General features: G+C 53.1%; 1 protein-coding gene across 5 annotated transcripts; it reads left to right on the top strand.

Moving 5' to 3' along the window:
- Nucleotides 1-23,605, top strand: LRSAM1 (leucine rich repeat and sterile alpha motif containing 1). 5 transcript variants are annotated; one of them, XM_066332530.1, is made up of 25 exons: nt 1-63; nt 2,925-3,107; nt 4,417-4,473; nt 6,052-6,096; nt 6,672-6,749; nt 7,518-7,586; nt 8,291-8,375; nt 9,203-9,324; nt 10,384-10,474; nt 11,259-11,389; nt 11,968-11,997; nt 12,558-12,680; nt 12,768-12,907; nt 13,441-13,485; nt 14,457-14,527; nt 15,813-15,912; nt 16,617-16,704; nt 17,321-17,395; nt 18,798-18,878; nt 20,136-20,231; nt 20,751-20,849; nt 21,835-21,966; nt 22,355-22,436; nt 22,603-22,751; nt 23,187-23,605. In XM_066332530.1, exons 2-25 carry the CDS (start codon nt 3,036-3,038, stop codon nt 23,310-23,312), a joined length of 2,187 nt encoding a protein of 728 aa, XP_066188627.1. In that variant the 5' UTR covers nt 1-63; nt 2,925-3,035; the 3' UTR covers nt 23,313-23,605. The 5 variants fall into 5 exon arrangements, with proteins under 5 accessions (XP_066188627.1, XP_066188629.1, XP_066188630.1 ...); XM_066332532.1 differs by lacking the exon at nt 18,798-18,878; XM_066332531.1 differs by lacking the exons at nt 1-63; nt 2,925-3,107 and adding an exon at nt 3,285-3,293.
- The last annotated feature ends 1,418 nt before the right edge of the window (nt 23,606-25,023 follow it).

Genomic DNA, 25,023 nt, shown 5'->3' on the forward strand with positions numbered 1-25,023 from the left:
GCCTCATGCTGGTGCCGCTGATCACGTGAGGCGGCGGTGAGGCAGCGATGGCGGCGCTGAGCGGTGAGCGGGGCTGGGGATGGGAGACCCGCTGTGGGACGCTGGGGCTGCCTCGGGCCGGCACCGCGCACGGCGGCACACGGTGCTCCTCGGGACGGCTCGGGAGCAGGCGGTGCCCGGAGCTGCGCGGTGTCCGCCGCAGAGCAGGCGCTGCCCTCGCTCACTGCCACTGCTCTCCCCAGGTGTCGGGCCGGTGCCCGGGAGCTGCGAGCCAAAGTCCCGGTAGGATCGACTCAGTCCTTCATCCTTCCGAGGTTCTGGGCCCTCGGGCACAGAACGGCGCTGTTCTGGATGAGGGAGGGGTGGAGACGAGGAGCTTAGAAGCTGTGTGATCCTGCGGGGACCCGCAGAGAGAAGCAGCAGAAGCGGATAGTGATGGTGAGGGAGAGGAAGGACTGAGAGGCAGAGCTGGGCTGGTGAAGACGAGCGGAGGTTTGCTCCAGGCGGTACCAGGGGAGGCCCAGGGCAGGCTCAGGCTGTGGCAGAGGTGGCAGCTCCAGCAGAGAGAGCAAACGATGCAGGAGAGCGAGTTCCAGAGCTGCAGTTCAGCTGTTGCCTCCTCTGTGCCTATTGCAGTGTCTGCAGGGCTGGCTGCCGGCAGCCTGTGCCTTCCTGGTGACACTTCTGTCCCCCAGGGCCAGGCAGCGTCTTCAGGAGCCCACCCACATCCAGACCCTGGCTCGCTCCTCCCTCCCTGTGCTCCTGAGTGTGTTTTCCCAGACTAAATAAAACATCTCTCCTTTCCACACCCTCACCTTGGCTCATTACAGTGCCCAGACAAAATTATGGTGTTGATGTTGCTGCGTTTTAATTACAGTTGTTAGTAAAATGAAACGTTTGGTTTTGTTTTGCTGTCATCACCCCAACAGCTGCAGACTGGGAAACACCCAGAGGACATTCCTGTGCCCTTTGCCCACCCCGAGTGTGTGGCTGCTCCTCAGGCAGAGCTGGTGCCTGCAGGGAGCAGGGGGATCAGGATTTGGTGTCCGGGGATGCTCACTGCCTGCAGGGTGGGTGCTGGCCTGGGCACTTACAGGCAGTTCTTTCAGTAATTTAATAAATAAAAATTACATCATGTAATGGTCCTGTGCCAAGGGTCTTTCTTACTCCTGTCTGCTGAGTTTGATGTGTAAATTTGGGTAAAGCAAATTTCCACTTTCAAAAGCTGTTCAGTCCATTTAAGAAATCTCTGATCCTTTGTCTTCTGACACTTTGTATGATTCTCTTCCTGTTCACTGCCTGCCCTTCAGCCTTCATGTCTTTATCCATTTTCTTGGGTGGAAACTGCTGATTTCCCACTATCCCCATGGCCAGTGAGATCTGGCTGGAATACTGAAAGGTCAGGTGGGACAAAGGGATGCAGAAATGCTCAGCAGAGCTGAACATGGTCATCAATTCAAGGATATTTTATTGCAGGTACCTTTTCCTTCTGCTTTCTCATTTGAAATCTCCTTTTGTTTGTGTCTCTGATGTCTTGTCCTCCATCGCTGCCCTGCATTTCCCTGACAGTTTCCCTTCTTGCTCAACCCTTTGAGTTCTGGCTCTCACCTGCCCTCCTGGGAGCTGGGTCTGAGCAGCATTCCACTGATCTGAGCTGGTTTAAGAGGCAGGAATTGGGATGGCAGGGAAAGAGCCACAGAACTGTTCGAGATGGGTTTGTAGCCACCTCCTGCTGTGGCCCATGGCTCGTCCATGTGAGTGGTGTGACAGCAGGACAGTGACTCAGGATGTCTCTGCCTCCTTGTTCCTGCAGTGAAAGGAAGAGGGATGAATTAGACTTGGATGAATTAGACTGAATTATTTTACTTTTACAGTGAAGATTTATCTCTGTAAAGATTTTATGGAGTTTTTGGCAGAGCTCTCCCTGCTCAGGGAACATCCCTGGCTGGATCTTGCTTTGCAGGAGAGTTTGAGGCCAGTTTGCAGGCACAGAGCTGGCAGAGAACCAGCATTTTATGTGCAGCACCTGAACTGAGCCCTGAGTTAAGTGTAGCTGTGCCAATTACTGCTCCACTGGTGAAGTAGTGACTCTTCTATGCTGGTTTTTAAATTACCCAGAAAAACAGTGTTTAAAAAGTCACTGCAAGTGTTTAAAATGTTACTCCCTGCTCAGGGTTTGCTGTTGCCCTCCTGCTCTTCTGTCATCAGTCTTATCTCCCAGCCAGATCCCTGTGTCAGGTCCCTCTGGGAGCCCCTGTTCACCTGCAGCCCCAGCTCAGGCTCTTGCTGCATTGCCCATTTGTGCCTCTGGTCCCATGCAGCCACAGATAAACCTACTTTTCTCCTTGATTTCATTGCTCAGCTGGCCCCATCTTTTCCAGCATCTCCACTGGTACCATCTCATGGCCAGCTGCTCTCCCCATTCCTTGTCCAGCCACAGCTTTCTGCCTTTCCCTCAAAATCTGCCAACAGCTCCTTTTCCTCCTCTGCTGGGTCAGGGCCCTGTCCCAGGGCTGCCTGGGGTCTGTTCCCCTTCAGCCACCTGCACTCCTGATTCCACCAGGCATCTTCCTGCACCCAGCTTCTTCTCTCTCAGGTTCAACTTCTCTTCCCTTACACTTGAACCAGCTGGAATCCTTGCTCTCAGCTCTTTATTATCGTGCCATAATTGACTTTGAGCTTAAATAGTTTGGCGTTTATTTATGGTGCTTTATTTCTTGATACAGCTTTTTAATTTTTAATTCCATGAGTGGACCCTGCATTTCTCTGATCCCTCAGCAGCAGTGAGGAGAGATCCCTCTGATCTCTCAGACCACAGCAGTGCCTCATGTTTGTACTTCTGTGCTGGAACCTGCCTGTGTGATCCAACTAAACAAAGATATTTGCTGACACAATTCTTCTGATTTCCTCTCTCAACTTCTTAGGTCCCAGTTCTGCAGGCCAGGCTCCCCAGCAGACACAGACCCCAGGACCTCTCAGCCTTTCTCTGCACTGACCATCTGTGCCCCTGGGCAGAGCCAGAGGCAGGACTGAAGATGCCTCTCTTCTCCAGGAAGAAAAAACCCAGCGAAGATGCTCGGAAGCGCCTTGAGTACCAAATGTGCCTGGTGAGCACTGCCAGGGTCATTTCTGTGTTCTGTGCCTGGTCCTTGGGTACCAAATGTGCCTGGTGAGCACTGCCAGGGTCATTTCTGTGCTGATTGTCTGGTCCTTGGGTACCAAATGTGCCTGGTGAGCACTGCCAGGGTCATTTCTGTGTTCTGTGCCTGGTCCTTGGGTACCAAATGTGCCTGGTGAGCACTGCCAGGGTCATTTCTGTCCTCTCTGCCTGGTCCTGGCTCCAGGTGGTTTGGTACATCCCCTGCACGGTCAGTAACCACATTCCATGACCAGTAATTATGTTCTTGATCCCAGCAAGACAGCAAATTTTCTTCCTAATGTACCTCAGGGAATTCCTGCCTCCCTGTCTGCCTTTGCCCTCCTCCCCACATGTCCCCTTTGTGCCACTTCTGTCCCTCTCTGTGTCTCCCATGGGCCGTCCTCCACCCCACCCCACCTCCTGCCAGCCTGCAGCTGGAAGCCCAGCTCTCCTTCCTCCTCCATACCCCTTTGCCCTTACAGATCTCCCAGTTTGCTTTTCCTTGCGGGGAACCTGTGACTTCCCATCACATCTGCCTTGCCTTGTGCCTCTTTTTTGCTTCCCTTTATTCTGATGTGGCTGTTTGTTTTCCTGGACTGGGATTTCATTAGGATGCTCTGGCACAGGGAATCTCCTGGGGAAGGGACAAGGAGAGGCTGAGGAGTTGGAGGGGCTGAGCCTGGAGAAAAGGAGGCTCAGGGGGGACCTTGTGGCTCTGCACAAGTCCCTGACAGGAGGGGACAGCCGGGGGGGAGCGGGCTCTGCTCCCAGGGAACAGGGACAGGAGGAGAGGGAACAGCCTCAGGCTGGGCCAGGGGAGAATCAGGTCAGATATGAGATTAGGTTGGACTTTTTTTTTCTTGAAAAGTGTTGTCAGACATTGCAACAGACTACTCAGGACAGTGGTGGGGTCACCATCCCTGGAAGTGACCCAGAGATGTGTAGATGTGACACTTGGGGACATGGGTTAGTGGTGTCTGTCCAGGTTCCTTGCTGTTAGCAGCTGCATTGGATGGACTTGATTTGAACATGGAAAATACTTTAGAACAGAACCACAGAATCCCAGACTGGTTTGGATGGAAAGGACCTTAAAGCCCATCCAGTGCCACTCCTGTCATGGGCAGAGACACCTCCCACTGTCCCAGGGTGCTCCAAGCCCCATCCAGCTTGGCCTTGGGCACTGCCAGGGATCCAGGGGAATCCACAAACTCTCTGGGCAACATGCAGCTGTATTTCTGTTTGGTCTGATTCTCTGGATGTGTTTCTTCCCTCTCCAGGCAAAAGAAGCTGGTGCTGATGACACCCTTGACATATCCAGATGTGAGCTCTCAGAGGTATGTCCTCTACAGCTTCCAGTCTCCACTCACAGCTCTGATTCTCTGTCTGCTTCTTGGTACCAACTGTCAGATTTACTCTCATGCCTGTGAGCCTTGAGACAGAAATTGTTGCTGGTCCACCTTTTCCTCTATCTCCTGAGATCTGGCTTTTGACTGCAGGCTTCTTCCCCTGTGGTTTTTTGGAAGTTTTGTTTTGGGAGGGGAATTGGTTTTTTTTGGTTGTTTTGTTTTGGTGTTTTTGTTTTGTTTTGTTTGGGGGTTTTTTTGTGGAGTTTGACTGTTCTGTCTCATGCTTCAACACCATTTCTGTCCTGGGAATCCTTTAGAAGGGCAGAGTGGTCTCATATCCTTCACCAGTACCTTGTTTGACCCTGGTTTGGGACCTCATGGCTTAATTTTGCTGGTCCTGAGGGAACTGGTTTGCTAAACGCTGAGTATTTCTTATCTTAGAGCTACACAGTCTGCCACTCACCCATGGTTGTTGTTCTGTGTAAGTGAAAATCTCAGTCCTGCTTCCAAGTTGTTGGTTAAGGATGGAAGTCTCACTCCCAGCTTGACTTCTTTTATGGCAACCAGCAAAATGAGGAACAATCTGTCTGCTGGTGTGTGGGCAGGCAGTGACAGAGTGCCAGGAAACCAGACACAGCTTTTCCTGCTGGCAGCCAGGCCAGCCTCGGGCAGAACCCCATTTCTATGTCACTTTAAATTTTTATTTCTTGTCTCATGCTTCTAAAATGTTGATCCTGAATGCAGGATGCCCTTGCCAAGCAAGGTGGGGAGATTTGACACCATCCTGGAGAGGAGAGCTGCCTGCTGCACAGTGTGAAATGGCTTTGCCGAGCCTTTGGGATGTTTTGTTCCAAGCTCAGGAACCGACAGCAGGTTGTGTGTGGGTTTGCAGGCTGGGTGAGACAGCCTGGGTGTGGCAGAGGATCCACCCAGCCAGCTCCACTCCGGGCCACAGCTGATCTGGGATGCCCAGCAGCTCCTTTTGGCTTGGACCATAAAACTCTGTCTTGCCATTTCATTTTCATTGCTGTTTCAATAAATGAAGTGAGGCATCAGTTTGGTTTTACAATTAACCATGGACAGGAATCGGGCTACTGCTGCTGCAGGGAAGGTCACAGTGCCCTGCTGTGCCTGGCAGGGGCTGAACTGGCATCTCTTTTTTTCTGCCTGCCCCTCTCCTGGCACATCAGGGACACTGTGTCCTGCCTGGTGCTCACCTTTCTGAGCACACTGCAGTGTGGTCGTGAGGTTGCCAAACCACAGAATGCGTTTCTGTGATGACTGAATTGAACCTTTGCCTGAAGTCATCTGCACAATGAATATTGAATCACACAGGGCTTGAAATCCTGCCTCAGCCTCAGCCTGTTCTGTGACACTGTTGTGTCATGGAGAGCCACTGGTAGCTGTTTAAATGGAGGCTCCCTGGGAAGTACTGGGCCAAAAGCAGAGGGCAGTGATTTTAAGTATCACTTTTATTTTCAGTCCAGTTGTTCACACTTTATAGGTGGACAGTGTAGAACTGCTTAAAAGAGAACTCTGACATGACTGTTTTTTAATTGTTTTTAGGTTCCTTATGGGGTCTTTGCAACTTGTAAGGTCTTGCAAAAAAAGGTAATGTTCTATTTATTAAATTATTAATATATATATATTATATATCTTAAAATGTATATTATAAACATATTATCGTAATATAAATAAATGTATTTATTTTATGTATGTTCCATTATATAATTATGAATAAATAGTTAAATAGTTCTATTAACACGCTTAACTATTATTGTCGTGTTTGAAATGACTGCATGTTGTTGTTTTAGTAGTAGTTGTTTTCATGGTAGTCCAGAAGGAATTTGCATCTAAGGAATTTGTCCACCTGTGTGATATATGTAGAGAGCAGTTTGAGTCAGATCAGTCCTGTCTGTTTTTTAAAGTTCACTTCTGCCAGGAGAGATGAGGTGGTTGTTCCTGTCTTAGCTCATCTAAGGGTATTTCTCATGGGAGGAATTGGGCTCTGGTTTAGATCTCATGTAAAATGTTTGACCTTTTCTGACAATCCATTTTCTCCTTTAATGTTTTATAAGATAGTGAATATATTGAGCTCTTATACAGCCTCCCCAATTCAATCTCAACAAAAGTGCTTGTTCTGCTGTCTCTTGTGTTTATGTGTCCATGGGGCTTTTCCTCCCCAGGTGCTGATTATTCATACAAATAATCTGACATCTTTAGTTCCAAAGTCCTGCAGCCTCCTGAGTCTCATAACTGTGAAGGTAATTGTGATTCTTAACAGTTCAACTGCAGCCTGTGTTCCTTGGGTTTGAGCTGCATTAGAACACACCAGGCCAAGTAAATGCCTTCTGGCTGACTGGCTTTGCCAGGAATCAGCACCAAGGTGTGACAGCTGCCTTTTCTGGGCTCACCTCCCAGGCTGACAGACAGCAGTCACCGAGTGGTTTGTGTAACATCACCCTCAGTCCCACGACTCATCTATCCCCCTCAGAGTCCCCCAAATTCCCCCTCAACCTTGCTGCTGGTGGTCAGGCAGAACTGGGTGTGTCCAGGGGTGCATCCATCTCTCCCCTGCTCTGGAGGGTCACTGGAATGGGAAGGAAGCTCGTGATGGGTGTGACAGGGCTGTAGCACCGTTGTGCTGGGATTCCCCAAGAGGCAGAATCATTTCAGCAGCTCCACATGGAGGGAGGGAGGTCTCAGGTCTAGCCCTACCCTCCCCCTGCACTGCTGTTGGAGCAGTTCAGCCCACTGATCCTGCAGAAATTCCTGCTGCCAGCCTGGTTCCAAGGGGATGATTTATTCAGTTGGCTCCTTCAGTTTTGTGGGACAGCTCCCTCAGTGTCACTGCTCTCCACTGTTTGTTACTAATGCCTGAATTTCCAAAAGACCTCGAAGAATTAAATACCCATGTCCCCAGGAAAACTTGAGCTGCTGTTCAAAGTCCCATTGGAAGAAAAATAATTTTCATTGTGAGATAATTCATGACTTTTGTTCCCAACCTTGTTTGGTGACATCTGCTTTTCCAGGTTCTGGATCTACATGACAACCAGCTGGCTTCACTTCCTGCTGATATTGGTCAGCTGACAGCTCTTCAGGTAAAAGATTTGCAGCTGCATCCCAGGTGTCTGTACAGGGCATGTTTGGGGACAGCAGGGATATGGGGTTACTGCTCTTTGGTTTATAGTTAATCACAACTTCTGTTGTGATTAATTATAAAGGATGGTGCCATTTTGTCAGATCTATCACATCACCTGGACTGTTGCTGTTGAACTGGTTGGTTAGATGGAGAGCAGGAAGAAAGGAGGAGAAGAGCAGGAAAAGCCAGGCTTGGTTATGCTGTCCCAACTTGATGCAGCCCAAGTGGCTCCTATGGCCAAGCAGAGTCCTGTTGATCTCCCAAAACATTCAGGTTTTGCTGGTCTCCCTGGTGTGGCTACATTGAGAACCCAGAGCAGTGTCTAAGGGCTCACTCAGGCTCTCTCTGTTCACGGGGGTAGCTTTAGGTTCAGCCTGTAGGAGCTGGAGTTGGAGAGGGCTGCCCTGGACACTCCAATTCCCAGTCCCTGCATCTGGATCCAGCACCAGATGTTGGTTGTGGGCAGGGTTTCTCACTGCCCCTGGTAGCTTGGCATGTCCTTTATCCAAGGCTGGTGGAAAATACATTTTTTTAACTCTGAAAGTGTTATCTACAACCAATTTCAAGTTGTACATCTGGGCCTGAAAGTCCCAGCAGCACAGATGTGTAGAAGACACGAGACTTGGATGAATATTTTTAATATCTTTTCTGTTAATACCATAGGTCCTAAACCTTGAAAAGAATCTTTTAAAAAGCCTTCCACAATCTATAGGACACCTTGCCCAGCTCCAAGTCCTCAATGTGAAAGGTATGGAATGGGATTGCTCTGGGCAAAGCATATTTATTATCTGGTCATGTTGAGCTGCATTAGCATTTATTCCTTTCAGCCAAGCCAAGCACCATATGGCTTACACTCTCAATGCTGAGGAAGAGCACAAGGAAGGTTTGAATTCAAATAGTTGCAAGGCAGGAGAAATTATGTAATAATGATATAAGTATAAAATGTGTGAGTCTTAAGCCCTCCAGTAACGCGAGCGGAGCACTCAGCCAGATAAACCAAATTTCAGGGGTCCCCCAGCACCCAGAGCCTGTGTATCCCCACCAGGTTTGCACAGCCCAAGCACAGAAGTCACACCTCTTTTGCAGAATCCTGGGCATTTTCTAGCTATATGCAGTGCCATAAATCTGGGAGAAAAAGGAGACTTAGTTACGTGGAGCTGTTGGTGAAACAGGGAAGGCAGTGGAGGGTGAGGAACTTGAAGGGCAGCTCAGGTCATTGCCTGTCTGCAGCACCTGAGCTCTGAGCCTGGAGTGTGCAGTCTCACAGTCTCAGTCCCCTTCCTCCCATCCCTGGGACTTAGACCGAGGGAAGAACATTCCATGTTACAAATACTCTCCTGATAAAGAGCACAGATCCAGCCTGCAGCAGTGCCCTCAGCTGAGAAGGAGATTTGAATGCCAAACTGCCCTTGGTGGGCAGTGACAGCCTTGGAGTCCCTGTGTGACCTGGGACAGCCCTGTCCCCATGGCAATGAGCCATATGTGTGGTTATGGGTTGGTGCTGGAGCAGATGAGCCTGCTGGCTCCTGTTTTGGGAAGGTTCCATGGTTCTAACTGGCTTTTCTGTCCCTGTAGGGAACAAGCTGAGGGAGCTGCCCGGGAGCGTGAGTGGCCTGCGGAGCCTGCGGGCTCTGGATGTCAGTGGGAATGTGCTGCAGGAGCTGCCACAGGGGCTGGCCCACATCCACACCCTGCAGGTACCAGCCCTGGGGCCAGCCCTTCCAGCCTGCTGTCCTCAGCTGGGAATAAATCCAGCCCATGAGGGGAATGTTTAGGGTCTGGGCAGGATGTGCTGCAGGGGATTGTAACAGGGCCGTTCACACTGTTCAAAATAACTTTTGTGTACATGCTCTGGTCTTTTCTGATATTTTTTACCATTTAATCTGATCATTTTGCCATTTAATTCTGATCATTTTGTCATTTAATCATTACAAAAGCCATCCCCAAGAGAGTGAACCCCTGGATTTTACCTGCCAGGTCTGTCTCTAAGAGCACAAACTGTGCCTCTGTTACCCTGGCAGATGTCCAGCTCGTTGTCAGCTTCCATGGGTTTATGGCTCTCTGAAGTGCACATTCAGAGTGGGAAAAGCACAAGATTTTTATGGATATGTTGCCTTCTGGCTGCCAAACCTGTCAGTACTAAATGGTGCAAGTGTGAGGCAGCAGCTGGCTCATACACCAGCAGGAAGGTGTGAATAAATGCTCTCCTGTCTCACACACATTTTGCTTCACTTCTTATGAGGACAGCCTGAGTTGAGGCGTCTGTGCAGCTCTGCCCCTTGTGCTTGGTAAAGTGGTTCCTTTCTAGACTTTCCTGCTATTCCCTTCCCTACAAAAGGCATTAGGTGCTTTTGGTGGCCACAGTAGGACAAAACAAGTGGCTCTTGCCCTCATTCTTTATGGGACTACTCTCCATGCCTTTTTACCACCCCCACTACCATGCTGGAGGGCTCCAGCTCCCTGACGTGGAGGAGGGAATGTCTGTAGCTGAGAAGGGCTCTGACCTCTGGTACCTAAACATGAAGTGCCAGTGCCTGCATGAGGGAAATGTTCCAATGAGTGGCCAGCTCAGAAACTTCCAAATGTGGGACAGTGGAGTCACCTCTGAAAGGTGCCAGCAGGGATTCAATACAGCCTCACATTTATGTCAGGATTTAGGGTCACATTAAGGAAGATGTTGGGGAGCTGCAAGGAGACCTGCAGCTGCACTCTGTGGACTGAGAATAACCTGGAGCTCTGTGTGTTCTTTTTTGGAGACGCTGACCCTGGATGCCTCTGCCATGACCTACCCACCCCCTGACATCTGCCATGAGGGTACAGAGGCCATCCAGCAGTTCCTCTGCAAGGGTAAGCCAGGAGCACCTGGGCTGTGCCCAGAGATGGCGTTTCTGAAGGACAGACACACTGTGGGCTCTCCTCAGGGTGGTTGCTGATCCCCTGCGCACCTGGTTACCTGTCTGCTGGCAGACAACACAAGTCCTCAGCCCTGCCACACTGAAATGTAGAGTGGTTTCTTAAAAGCCAGAGTGGCTGGGTCAGGCTTTCTCAGTGAACCATAAGAAGTCAGTGCATCTCCTGTGGTTATTTGGATGTGGGAGGATTAAGCATTGTCCTGCTGTCACTGCCTTGGGACAGGGAGAGAGACTCAGGAGCCACTCAAGGTCCCTGCTGCCTCATTTTCTCTGAGGAAGGACCTGGACCCTGCAGGTTATCAGAATGATGAAAACAGACAAAGGAAATGTACTGTAAGTTTGTAGACACTGTGTTTAGTACAGATAGGGAGCTTTGGTGGAGGTTTTATGCAGGGGAAATGCCTTGCAAGACATAGTCAGAACTTATTTTGCTCTGGGCAGTGACCTTTGCAGCCCTGCAGAAGTCACCAAGCCTGCACCCATGTGCAGGATGTGGTTCTGTCTGAGCAGATCCTTGTCCTGCTGGGAATGGCACCACCTCCTCCCAGAGCTCCTTGTCCATCCTGCCTCAGCTGGAGGAGCCCTCCCAGGCACTCCTTGGTGTGTGGGCAGAGGGAGCACAGCTGGAAGCAGTCTCACACACCAGCCAGCTCTCAGCCTCGGTGCCAAGGAGGTCTTTGAGCCCCAGATGTTCTTATTTTGTATCCGGTGCCTTCCAGAGTGTGGAATTGCATACTACCCTCCCTCACAGTACCTGCTCCCCACGCTGGAGAGTGATGGAAAAGGAACCTCAGTGGATGGGGTGGACAGGACAGTGGAGAAGTACCTGGAGGAGGAGAGTGAATGGCAGGTAAGGCTCCTCTGCACCAGAGCGTTTGGGATTTGTCTTTGTGCTCCACCAAAGCATCTCACAGCACTTGGCACATCATCCCTCATCACCTTCTCCTCCATAAGATGAATGTTTTGGGATAGAGGGAGCAGCCAGGCACAGTGTGTGCATCTTCTTCCTGAGCTGGAGCTGGTGTCACCACACTGACTCCTGGAAGATATATCCCAAGGAGCTGTCTCCATCCATGGAAGCAGTGATGCAGCCAAGGGACAGGGGGGACAGAGGGACATGGAGTATGTGGGGTGTTTTTAGGGGGACAGCAAACTCCAGCAGAACCTTGTGATTCCCAGCCAAGTGCTAGACATGGGAAGAGGGAGGTTGAGCCCATAATTGTGGTAACTGTGCTAATTCCTTTGCTCTTTGGCAAGTGCAGTCAATGCCTTTGTCCTTGGAGAAGCCTGAATGACTGGACTTTGGGCCTTTTTTCCTGTGCTTTTGTTTGATGTCTTCACTCAGTTAGGGGAGGATGTACCTTGGGTTAATAGTAGCTACAAAAAAGTCCTGGGAATAAATGTCTACTGATATTGCTTATTTTTCAGAACAAATTCTTGGATTATGAGAAGAGGAAGGTAAGGATCAACTCCTGCAACTGCTTTGTCTGCTTCTGGTTTTTGTTTTCCATCTTTTTATTTTGTTTCTCATTCCCCTCACCTGGCTGCACTTTTAGTTTGTTCTTTTTGTTTCCCTGGTCTCTGTCTCTTCCCCTGTGCAAGGCTCACTTTGAAATAACTAGAAGCTCCTGCCATGCAGTTCCCTGGTGCCTTTGGCTCGAGCTGCTCGGAGCTGGTTGCTTCCTTCAGACAAGGGAGTCCTGTGCCATGTGGAACTGAAGCCAACCTGCATTTTGGGCTTCCCTCCACGTTTGGTATCAGTCAATGCCCAGGGAATTCAGCTTCATGACATGAAAGAGTTTGGAGACTGTTATGAAAAGAGGAGCAGCTTCTGCTTCCCAGTTTTTGGGTTCCTAGGGATAGAACATTCCCTGCCCCTAGACAAGTCTCCTGTTTGCCATTTGGCTTCCCTTCTTCTCTGCAAGGGACTACTATGCCTTGCTTTACCTTTTTGCCAGGGTATGTTCTGGCTGGGGAAGGAGATTCCTGTCATTCATCTCTATTCTTATTCCTCTCAGGAAAGGAAAACGCAGGAGAAGCTGGAATTTGAGCGGCGCCTGAACTTGGGGCAGCGAGAACAGGCCCTGCTTGTGCAGCAACTCAACAGCAACAAGGATGAGATCCTGCAGACAGTGAGAGAGGTGGGTGTGCTGGGCAGGGCCCTTCCAGGGCACCCACTGCCTTCCCCAAACCCACCACCTTCTCCTGGTTTCCCCTGCTCTGGGCAGGAGCAGCAGAGGCTGGAGCAGGGTCTGTCGAGGCACCAGCGCTATTTGGAGGAGGAGAGGCTGAAGCTGCTGCAGCAGCTGAAGGACACAGAGCAGGGCATTGCCAGCCGGATCCAGAAGCTGCTGGAGGACAACCAGAGGTGGGGTTCCAGGGGATCTTGCTCTGATGGTTTTTGACATGTTGTTTTGAGTGGTTCATTTCGCCCCTGATTATTTTGGACCTGGTCAGGATCAATGTCTGGAGGCGCTGCCTTAGCTCCTGGACTGCCAAAGACCCATTTAAAGCAGATGGAATTTAAAAAACAGTTTCGTAGATGTGTGATGTTGGGATTTTGCAATGCTATGGAAGAAATTCGAATTCCTCATGGAAGGTGCAAATTTGAAGTGTTAAGGTGCCTGTGTCTGCTGGGTCTCCATGTGAGCTGGTGCTGGTGAGAGGTGCCCAGCCTGCTGAAAGCTGCTCTGCTGTGCATGACAGCAAAGTTGTTTCCTCTCAGGCACATGGGGGGATGGTTGGGGTTGTCCTGTGCAGGGCCTGGAGTTGGATGATCCTTGTAGTTCCCTTCTGAGTCAGGATATTCTGTGACTCTGTGATTCTGCCCTCTGGGTGACCAGGATGTTCTACTCAGCTTGATGAAAACCTTTTGTTTTATCTTTTTTTTTTTTTTTTTAGGCAAAAACGAAGTTCAGACATTTTGAAGTCCTTGGAGAATGAGAGGTGAGTGTCTTTGAAACAAACTAGTCAGGAAAAGGGGTAATAAGCTGGGAAGAGGAGCTGGGAGGTCATTTCAGAGTCACCAGTCTGAATCCACCCTGAGTCAGGCAAGGTTCATCTCCTACCTGCATCTGACTCTGGTCACTGTTGGAGGCAAGACACTGAACTCAGTGTGCCTGCTCCTTGCCAGTCTGGCACACCCAGTGACAGGGTGATTTTACCTCTTTTTCATCTCTGAATGGTCCTAAATGATGAGTTTGGGAACAAAACTTTGTATTCAAATATCAAGGACGAACAGAGATCCTCCACCTGCTGGCAAGCAAGGCAGTTATGAAGGTGTTCCAGCAACGTTTCCAGGCTGGGAGGAGTAGATGGGGAGCAAATCTGCCATTCAGCCAACACTCTGAGCTAACTGCCACCAAAAGTGACTGTCCCCAGCTCTGGCCTGCCTGTGAGCTGCCCCCTCCCTTCAACCAGCTGTGCTGTGGCACAGTAAATGTCATCCAGCTGTTTGTCAGCTTGTTCCCCAGCCACATCAGCTCCTGACCTGGTTAATGGTGGGGGGAATGTGCTGGATCAAGGACAGGGGTGGTGGGGAGGGGGCCAGGCTGCTGCTTGCAGTGGCACTGCTCACTTGAGTCAACTGTGCAGGGCTCATCCATCCTCAGGAGAAAGGAAAGCCAAAGAAGGATCTGGCACTGTTTGGGGAGAGCACATTGTGTTGATGTTCTGTCTCTCAGAAAAAATCCACTTCTCTGTCTAAAACCACTGTCACCATGGTTTTGAGCAGATTTTATGTTGTCTCCCATAAAACTTAGAGGTTCTTCACCAAAAAAATCACCAAGGCTTTGGTGTCTCTGATAAGCCCAGCTTTCCTGAGCAGAGTGAACCTGCCCAGCCTTGAGACTCTGAGCTGGCTGGGTAGAGGAAAAGGGCTCTTTTGAAGAAATGGCCGAATTGTTGTTTGTTGGCAGAATCAGGATGGAGCAGCTGATGGCAATAACCCAGGAGGAGACGGAGCAGCTGCGCAGGAGGGAAGTGGCCTGTAAGTCCAGACAGGTCTTTGGGGAGATGAGGTGAAGGATCTGGAGCACCAGGAGCAGCTGAGGGGGCTCAGCCTGGAGAAGAAAAGGCTCTGGGGGTATTTCTCACTCTCTACAGCTCCCCAAAACAAGGGTGTATCGAAATGGGGGTCAGGCTCTGCTCCCAGAGAACCAGGGACAGGACAAAAGGAAACAGCCTCAAGCTGTACCAGGGAAGGCTTAGATTGGATATTAGGGTTTTTTCCATGGAAAGGGTGATCAGGCATTAGCACAGACTGCCCAGGGCAGTGGTGGAGTCACCATCCCTGGAAGTGTTGAAAAAACTTATGGATATGACAGTCAAGGACATGCTTTAGTGGTGAACATGGTGGTGGTGATGGTTGGACTTGATGATCCTAAAGGTCTTTTCCAACCTTAATGACTTTGTGATTCTGTGAAAGACCTGATTCCTCTGGAGATGCCCTGGGTAGGTGGCAGTCACAGTGAGAGATGCTCTGGCACATTCTGACATTCCCTGATGGGAGCAGCACTGCCCATGTGCCACAGCTGATCCAAGGCTTCCACCTGCCTGTTCTCTGTGAGGCACAAGCCAAGCTCTCTGTTAATCCATCAGGTTCATGTCTGGTGAACAAGAATGGTGCTGGGGAGCCTTTTCTGCTCATGCTGACCATGACCAGGTGTGTTTCTGCAGGGAAACAGAAGGTGGAGTCCCTGTGAGACTGGCAGAGCCCAACTCCTCTCTGCTCTGGACAGGGTCAGGACAGGCTGGAGCTGGGCCAGGGCAGGCTCAGGTTGCAGAGCAGGGAAAGGTTCTTCCCCCAGAGGGTGCTGGCACTGCCCAGGCTCCCCAGGGAATGGGCACGGCCCCGAGGCTGCCAGAGCTCCAGGAGCCTTTGGCCAGCGCTGCCAGGGATGCCCAGGGTGGGATTGGTGGGGCTCTGGGCAGGGACAGGGGCTGGGCTGGATGATCCTGGTCATCCCTTCCTACTTCCCAGGAGATTCTGTGATTCTGTGACCTCAGGGCAGGTAGGCAGTGCCTGGGCCTCTCTGAGCACTGGAGAAGTGCAGGCACTGGCAGAGTGGAGTTTCCTCAGCTCTTTTCCCAATGAAGAACCACAGTTCTCAGTGGATAGGTGTGCTCTGGAATCAGTGAAATGGGAAGAGAAGAGCAATGAGAGAGGAGCCACTGCTGGTTGCAGTGACTGCAGCAGCAATGGTGGGTGAATCGTACTCTGCACACCCAGGCCAGGCAGGCACTAATGTCCCCTCTGTCCCCTCTGTCCCCAGCTGCCATGCAGCAGATGCTGGCTGAGACCTACAAGAACAAGCTCCTCCAGATGAGCTCAGAGTCTCGTCGGCAGGACCTCGTCAGCCAGGCCTGCTCCAGGTGCTGGGGGGTCTGGGGCTGCTGCTAAATCCCGTTCTTTCAGGCAGTGTAATTCCTATAAGTATACCAAGAACCCCTGGAGCTGCTGGAATGCAACAGGACAACTGTAACAGCCCAGGACAGTGCAAATTAAACTGTCAGACTGCCTTGAATGAACTACCTTCTAATGACCACAATTTGCATGTTAATCATACTTTGGGGGAACTGTCACTTTTTTGCACTGTTTGTTTTTTCCTTATACATTCTGCTAAATATGGAGGATGGTGTTAGACCAGTTGTATTCCTGTTTTTTGAAGCACTTCAGTGTCAAGCTGTAGCCCAGAGCTCCTCCCCTCACCTCCCAGGCTGCCTCAAGGATGCTGTGAGTGCATAAGTAGAACATGAGTGTTGCTGCACATACCAAGAGCATCCTGGCTCACTGTTTACAACAAGATGAGAAGTGTTAATCTGGCAATGTCTGGCACTGACCAAAAACAGCCTTGTGAGCCTGTGACAACATGTCCACAGGAGTCTCTGGTGCAGGCTTGGTTTGGGTGTAGGGAAAGGGGTGTTAAATTTGTGGCCTTCAGCTGTGCAGTGCCACAGCTCTTCCCCCTGGTCAGTAAGAAGTTCCTCCTGCATTCCCCATTTTCTGCTTTTCCTCTGGTTTGCCTCAAGAGTTGCAGACCTGGCATTAACTCTGTGGCACCTCCATTTCCTTGCAGCTTAGCTGAGATGGATCAGAAGTTCCAGCAAATCCTGGCTTGGCAGCAGCTGGATCAAAACAAAGCTGTCAGTGAGATCTTGCAGCAGGTAGGCAAAGGAGAAAACTGCTCATGGGGGATTGAGGGGAGAGCAGGATCCAGAGTGGATCACGAGCAGCAGTGTAGGTACAGGGCTGGGCTGTGTGTAGGAGTGATTCTAGTTAACACTACATGCTAAACTTTGAGAATATCTGCCATTCTGGCAAACTAACCTGGGTGGTTGAAAAAACAATTATTTTTTATCTAGACAGCAAATTTTCAGAAGAGACAGATCATGGGAAGCAAAACTGGCATGATGGTTAAGAGGGGATTTTGAGATAGCACTCCTGTCTTTTGACTTGGGACAAGCATTTCAAAGCTTGTTCTCAGAAGTGCTGGGCAGCTGTGCCCTGCAGCACAGCCTGGCCCCTCAGTGCTGCTGTAATGGAGAGCTGGGGTCACACACAGCATTCCAGAGAAATGTCTGGAGAACACTAATATTTCTCTGTGTGTCTCCAGGGTGGGCTTTTTACCTGTTGGGCTCTCAGCTGTGTTTCAGGACACTGTTGCTCAGAGCAAGCACCACTCAGGGACTTGTACCTGAGTCTTTGCAAAGGCAGCAGCTTCTGAGCCCATCAGCAACTGCACCAACCACCTCACTAAGCAGGATTTTGGCTGTCCCTTAGATTGAGATGCAGAAAACTGCCTTTGAAGCTCTCCAGGTGAAGAAGGATCTTATGCACAGGCAGATCAGGAACCAGGTGAGTCAGCAACTGAGGAAAGAGCAACCAGCTCCTCAGCTCATCCTGCTGCTTGAAGAGACCCCAGGTGGAAGAGGAAAGGGTTGTGAGCACAGAGCAGGGTCTGAGCATGTGGAGGGAGAGCTCTGGGACTGCTGAGAGCTCTGGAACAGAGAGTTGGGCAGTGTTGGTTACACCCAGCTCTGAGAGAGGAAGTGGCAAAGCAGGTTTTAATTCCTGGAGGTGGTGGCATTGCCATTCCTTCAGTCACCTCAGCACGGGAGGACAGACCTGCACAGGCTCCAGGGTGATCTGCACTTACACCTCTGATTTCCTCCAGGCTGTGTACTTGGCAGGGCTGCTGCTTCCACATGAGTCCACTGCATCTCCATCCAGCCCATCAGAGCTGCACCTTGAGCCATAACTTCATCTTTTCTTTCCCATTCTCAGCTTGCCTTTCTGAGCTCCATTCCACAGAAGGTGCAGTGATGTAGTCAGGGGGAAGAGCAAGAGCTGGTGGAGAAAGTACTGGTGGATGATGCAGGAAGATGGAAAAGTGGCAGTGGATGAGGCAGGAGGGTGGGAAGGCACCAGGGGTGGATGCAGGAAGGAGGGTTGCTGGTTTCTGACACAGTGCTCAAAAATCTTCCCTCTCCTGATCTGACACAGCAGAAAAGTCTCAGGTCAGGATTTAGTGGATTAACTTGAGGGCTTAGATATTTTGAGTGCCCCAGTGACCAGTCTCTGCTGGAAGCCTGTGCCCTGTCTGACAGCTCTCCATCATTGCCTGAGTTCACCATCAGGGCCCTGCATTTTGCTCCCTCTTGCTCTGTGAACAAAGGGAGTTTGTTCTTTGATGCCAGGGCTGCACTTTTCACTCTTGGGACCCCTCCCACCCCGTGCTGAGGGGCAGGGCAGGGGCAGAGCCCTGGGGTCAGTGGGAGCAGCGTGGGGCACTTGGTGACCTGGCAGAGGAGTGAGCTGGGCTCTCATCTTGGCTTTACTGTGGGACCTTGGGTACCTCCCTTCACCTCTCTGTGTCTCAGTTGCCCCACCTGCAAGAGCAGGTGCTGTTCTGGGATTGCTGGAGCACCTGGAAACCAAACTTCAGTGAGGTCTGAGCCAAGCTTCTGGGAGGGCTCTGCATTGCAGAGTGGCTGCCAGCAGTTTGGGTGCACAGACTGATTGCAGTGAGGTTCCAGACTGGAGCAGAAGGTGTTCAGAGTAGAGAGACAATTGGACATGGGGGACAGAGCTCAGGTAAAAGAAGAGACACTCTCAGCACACACACAAAGGGCACAAGCAGCTCCCCCCAATCTCTGGGTGCTCTGCAGTGCTGCCCTTGCCAGTCAGACCTTATTTTAAAAGAGCATAAATTAAAGTAATTTTAAATGTCAGTAAAAATGTTTCATCTTCTGTTTAGATTAAATTAATAGAAAGAGAGTTATTGCAGCTGACACAGCTGGAGTTAAAGAAACAAGAACTGGACACAGAGATGCTGCAGGTACGTGGGGCTCTGGGGCTGCCCCCACCCTCTCTGCTCTGGGATTGCTCCCCTTGCTCCTGGCAGTTTCCAGATGGGTTTATGCTTAGTCAGAAGGTCCTGCTGCACAGGACACATCAACCCCTCCATGTCCTGGGAATGTGGGACATCACTGCTGCTCCCAAACATCCCCAAGCATTCTCAGCAGAGACAGAGGAGCCCTGATAGGGATGGGCAGTTCCAGGTGTGCTGGCTGAGGAAGGATTCTACAATCCAGTTGTTGGCTGCCCCAAAAACACCTGCCTGCTGTGCATTGCATGTCTTCTTACATTGTGTTGTGTTTTGGTTTTGACATCATCAGCAGTCACACATTGAGGAATACCAGGTTTAGATTAAGCACCTGTTAACCAGGGCCCTTGTCCCAATGCAGGGTCCAGGTGCTGATCCCAGGCTGGATGGGGCTTGGAGCACCCTGGGACAGTGGAAGGTGTCCCTGCCCATGGTAGGGTGTGGAACAAGATGGGTTTTGAGATCAAACCAGTCTGGCCTTCTGTGATCAGTGAAGGTTTTTCCTAACTTCAGAGTGTAACAGGATCCTTCTCCCTCTGACATGGGCATCTGAAGTCCTCGTGGCTGATGACCACTGGCCTCTGCTCAGACATGGGTGAGCTGGGACTGAAGCTGCAGAGGTGCCACATAGTGGGACATTTCCAAGCCACTTAACTCTCCATTCCCAAGGAGTGGCTGCAGGGATGCCTGCATTGCCCTGGTGTGCTTGGGGTGAGACCCCAGGGAAAGGAAGCATCCCAAAGGCATGGGGACCTCACCTGTCCTGTTTACCTACAGGATTGCACACCTACTTTCTGGTGGTCTTTTCTCAATTGGATGGGGCTTGGAGCACCCTGGGATAGTGAGAGGTGCCCCTGCCCATGACAAGGGGTGGAACTGGATGAGCTTGAAGGTCTCTTCCAACCCAAACCAGTCTAAGATTCCATGATTCTAAGGAGGGGTACCATGAATGCTTTTGGCTGAATTTCTAATGGTGTGAGGAGGAGCTGCTGCAGCCAGGATAGGCTGGGGCTGCTCAGAGCAGTGCAGGGCTGACAGGAGCAGGTTCAGCTTGGTTCTCCCCTGCCAGCTGCCAGGAGAGGATCTGAGCTGTGGGGCACAGGGATTGCACAGCCACAGGGATTGCTGTGGGTCTGGCAGGGGCTGTGCTGGGAAGGGACAGGGTGGCAGCAGTGTGGGGATGTGGCTGCCAGAGCTCTCCTGTTGCAGGAGGCGGTCACGGAGCAGCGCCGGACGCTCGGCTGCCTCCTGCAGCAGCTGCTCAAGGAGAAGAAGCAAAGGGAGGAAGAACTGCAACAAATCCTGGTAACGAAGCCCCTCGTGAAGTGCTGTGGATGAGAAAGCATTTGGGTTGGCTGCAGGGAGAGTCCATGGCTCAGTGTGGGAGGGAAGGGGAGCAGAGCAGGGCTGTGTCCAAATCCAGTTTAGCCCCTGGAAGGTCTTAACATCAAGCTGAGGGGCACAGCAGCACTCTGTGGTGCAGCATGGGGCACCATCATCACCATCAGTGACCCTGCTGGGAGGGAGTGCTCAGCAGGATGAGCACAAGGAATGGGAGTTGTGGTCTTGCAATCCTGAAGATCTCCAGACTCTCCTGAGCCTCAGGAGACAAGGCCACAGGGCCTGGGGAAAAGGGAGTGGGGAGAGGCACAGGGGTCAAAGTGGGCCCAGCCTGCAGGAGGCAGAAATGCCTGTTTGAGCCCCATCACAGCGCTCTGGCTGGGCCCTGCACTGCCCAGGCTGGGGGTTCCCTCCTGTACAGCCACCCTGAACCCCTCTGGCCGTGTTCCCTCAGACTGCTGAATGGATGAGTTTGTTTTTCAGCTGGAAATGGAGGCAAAGAGTGAAACCAAACAGGAGAACTACTGGCTGATCCAGTACCAGCGCCTGCTGAACCAGAAGCCACTCTCCCTGAAACTCCAGGTGCTGCTGCTGCTGCCACTGTGGCTCTGGTCTGGGGAAGCAAGGACAGCCCCCTGAGCTAAGGCTGGGAGCAGGGCACAGACCCCTCACACAGAATTCCAGTGGATTGCTGAAGGGGTTTTTTCAGGTGTGGGAGCTCACAGGGGGCTGCAGCACCTCCCAAGGGGCAGCTCTAATCTCTGCTCCCTGTGACAGGGACAGGACCCAGGGAATGGCTGGAGCTGTATTACATTAGGGGTCATTGGTTGGAGACAGAAACGACATGAACTCACCGAAGTTCATTATCAAACAGCAGTGAGTTAATTATGGCTGCCCTTTTATAGGGAGTTTGAATCTCCTGGGTTTAGACAGCTGATTGGTCTGGGTCTTACCACTGCCCAGCTCCCTGAGTTAATGATACATCTGTGTTTAGAGCTGAAAGGGATTGGTTGAGGGCTCTGAGTTTAAATCTGTCCTATGATTGTTCACCTAGGGACTTGTTTATCGAACTAGGAGAGGCAAATTGTTTTTTTTATGATAGCCAGATTTATCTGTGCAGCTACAGACCAGCCGTACTGTGACAGAGCTGGGCCAGGGCAGGCTGAGGCTGGAGATGAGGGAAAGGTTCTTCCCCCAGAGGGTGCTGGCACTGCCCAGGCTCCCCAGGGAATGGGCACGGCCCCGAGGCTGCCAGAGCTCCAGGAGCCTTTGGCCAGCGCTGCCAGGGATGCCCAGGGTGGGATTGGTGGGGCTCTGGGCAGGGACAGGGGTTGGATTGATGATTCCTCTGGGTCCTTTCCAGCTCAGGATATTCAATGATTCCCAGACCTCAGCATTTTGACCTGTGCCCATAAAACACCTGGGGCCAGAGCTGCTCCAGCTGTTGGGCTTCCAGCCTTTGGTGTGTTTGAGATGCAGCCCAGCTGGAGCAGGGCAGGGATGAACACACTCCCAGCCCTGCTGCTGCCTGGGGGTGCAGTCTGGGAGCTCATTCCATGTTTTGCAGGAGAAGGGTTTGGAGCAGCAGCTGGTGACCCTGCTGCTGGAGCTCTCTGCTGAGCAGTACGTGCCAGTCTTCGCTCACCACCGAATATCCCTGGACATGCTCAGCACCATGAGTGCCAGTGACCTGGAAAAGGTATGAGACAGCAGAGCCACAGTGTGGGACACACCAGCAGGGATTGTCCCTGTCCCTGCCCCGAGCCCAGCTGTGCCTGGTGGGCACAAAGTGCTGATGCTCTGCTGTGTCACCTCCCCACAAGGACAGGTGCCTGTGCTGCTCTGCATGTCCCTGTGGGCAGAGGCTCTCCCAGGCACTTGCAGGGTGAGCTGCAGCCTTCCATCTTCCAACGTCCTCCAGATGCTCTCTGTCATAGAAATAGCACCAGGGAATTCCTGGTTCCTGGCAGAGGGACTTTTCTTGCCATGGCCACATCTTGCCAGCAGTGCCCACGAGTTTTCAGTGTCCCCTTGGGGACATCAACCTGGTGTCCCTCTGGGGCCAACACTCTCCCTTTGTCCCACAGCTGGGTGTGACAGAGGCTGGTCTGCAGCGTGCTATCCTCAGGCGGGCCCAGGAGATCCTGGCTGTGGCCACGACCATCCCAGGTACCCCCAGGTCTTTTCTGTCCCATTTTCCCTGACAGCAGGTCCCTGAGCCTGGAGCAGGGAGCTCTGCGGGTCAGCCACCCCCCGAGGGTGTGTGAGGAGGGGCGGCAGGGCTGCGGTGGGCCATGGGCGGCGCTCAGGGACTCACACCTGGCCGTGGTTGCAGAGCTGCGAGGAGCAGAGGACACCGAGGCCGCCGTGGGCCCGGAGCCCAGCGCTCCCCTGGAGGAGCCCCCGAGCCCCGCGGCGCCCTCGGCCCCACCGCTGCAGTGGGACGAGAAGAAGTCGGAGTGCGTTGTGTGCATGGAGCAGGAGGTGAGACCCGGCACAGCCCGGGGCCGGAGGGAGGGCTCTGTCCCCAGCCTGGCCCCGGCGGTGCCCGGGTGCTCCTCCCGCCAGCTCCGGGGCACAGCCAGGCTTGGGCATCCCAGCGGGGATGGAGGGAGAGCCGGGCAGGGACAGACAGGGCTCCGTGCGGGCTTGGGCAGGACCTCGCTGAGTTCCACCCACCAGCCGTGGGAAGCGCTCACGGGGCTGCTCAGTTCAGCCCTCCCGAGTCCTTCCCTGTGTCCCATCGCGCTCCTGCTCGGCACGGCCCGGCCCCGCACACCCAGGGGGGACAGAGATCGGGGTGCGGGGTGTGCCCCCCACGCTGAGACCCCCCGAGTGCTCCCCAGCTCCTCCCCCGTGCTGGGAGCGGTGTTCAGGGACAGCAGCACTCTCCGTGTCCCCTCTTTTTCTCTCCCGCAGCCCCAGATGATTTTCCTGCCCTGTGGCCACGTCTGCTGCTGCCAGGGCTGCTGCGAGCGGCTGCACTCGTGTCCCCTGTGCCGCCAGGACATCGCCCAGCGCATCCGCATCTTCCACAGCGCATAGGCCGGCCCGGGAGGCACCGCCCCGCTCCCGCCGTGTCCCCCGCTGCCGCTCACGCCCCTGTTGACAGCCCCTCACCAGCACGACCAGCACTGCCCTGGCTGCACCCGGGAGCCTCGGCATCCTCCCGGCTCCCCGATGGCTTCTCAGCGCCCAGCTGGGGCTCCTTCACTGGATCTTTCCTGCCGCCTCCCTGCCCAGTGTCCCCTGCCTGGGTGACAAACTGGGTGCAGCTGTTGCTCCTCTCTGGCAGAGGTGTTTGCCTTCAGAAAGGCCCCTGGCTCTGCAGGGACACGGGGGTTTGACCAGGACATGCTGTTCTTTGTGTGCTGACAGTGCCTTGCACTTCTGTCATGCCAAAGGTGTGGGGCTCCGGAGCCCCACAGGAGCGTGTCTGGGTCTGCAGCCTCAGGGCACAGCCAGCAGCTCCCCAGCCCCCAGTTCCTGCTACTGTGAGAGGGGAGAGTGCAACACCCCCAGGATTGGAGGGATCTGCCCTGGCCAGAGGAGCCCGGTGGGGTCCCTCATCCACAAATGCCGTGGGGAGCAGAAAGTGTTGCTGCCGCTGGACAGCACTGCTGCAGGGCTGGGGCTGTGCCCAGCTCAGATCCACGGTGCTGCTGTGCATTGGGGTGTGGGGACATCTCCACTGTCATTGATCAGTAACAATTCCTGTCTGTCCCTTGGCTCTTGACCTAGAAATACAAAAATGCTGCCACGAGCCCGGTCCCAGCCCATCCTTCCCCAGGAGCAGCCATTAAACTGCAGCTGGTTTCTGCTGGGTGTGTTTGCTGCCTCTTTCCTTCTGCAGGGGGGATGGCTGAGAGCCGGGGTTGTGGAGAGGTGACGGGGCCACCACGTGCCCGGCTGTCCCGGTGTCACCTCCTCCTTCTCATCTCCTTGTCAGACAGAGAAGATTGGAGGCTCTGGGCCATCTCCCAGGGTGTTTGGTGCTCATTGTGGAGCTGTCCCAGGGATGTCTAGACAGGTGAGACCTTGGACCCTTCGCTTGGGTTGCCTCACATGAGCTGCCCCATGCAGAGCATCCCTGTGGGACACGTGTGTGGCCTCGTGGAGGTGGCCCGTGCCCAGTGCCACAAGTGTCCTGGGGACGTGCCACAGCACCAGGGCCGATGCCTCGGGAACATCCTGGGGATGTTTTTCCAGCCTGTGTTCTCATGTTTTGCTGCTGCTGCAGATCAGAGCAGGCAGGTCCTGTCCGGGCAGGGGCAAGGGGCTGCACCAGGAGCAGCTGGCGCTTGGAATGGAGGAGGGGAGCCCTGGCGGAGGTGGCCGAATGGAGCAGGAATGATCGTGGAACACCCTCACTCCTCCCCGCTCCCCCTCCCTCGGCATTCCCGGGGCTCGGGGAGGAGGGGTCAGGAGCCCTGGCCTGAGGGACAGCGAGGAGCAGGGAGAGCGGATCCAGTCCCCCAAGCAGCTCCAGACCCCCTGCGCCCCTCCCCCGGGGCAGTCAGGGACCACACGGGGACCCCCCGGGTCAGGGAGGAGAGTCCCGGGGGCTGCTCCGACAGCAGCGATACTGCAACAGCCCCTCCATCCCCTCTGCCCCATCCCACCATCCGTGCCAGCCGGTGACCGCCGGGCCGTGCTGGGGGCGGTGATGGGTGACAGGAGCTCAGGGCAAGGTCCGCTCGGGGACAGTGCCCGGAAAGGGGCCAGCGCTTCCCGGAGCGTCGGCAGTGCCGGGCCG

The sequence above is a fragment of the Sylvia atricapilla genome, chromosome 19, assembly GCF_009819655.1.
Source record: "Sylvia atricapilla isolate bSylAtr1 chromosome 19, bSylAtr1.pri, whole genome shotgun sequence".
Lineage (NCBI taxonomy): Eukaryota > Metazoa > Chordata > Aves > Passeriformes > Sylviidae > Sylvia > Sylvia atricapilla.

Bases quoted from the DNA above. Each gene is read 5' to 3' on its own strand.
- LRSAM1 (XM_066332530.1), top strand. From the start codon at position 3,036: ATGCCTCTCTTCTCCAGGAAGAAAAAACCCAGCGAAGATGCTCGGAAG. The intron at 11,998-12,557 runs GTAAGGATCAAC...TATTCCTCTCAG, and splicing joins TGGATTATGAGAAGAGGAAG to GAAAGGAAAACGCAGGAGAA. The intron at 21,967-22,354 runs GTATGAGACAGC...TTTGTCCCACAG, and splicing joins GTGCCAGTGACCTGGAAAAG to CTGGGTGTGACAGAGGCTGG.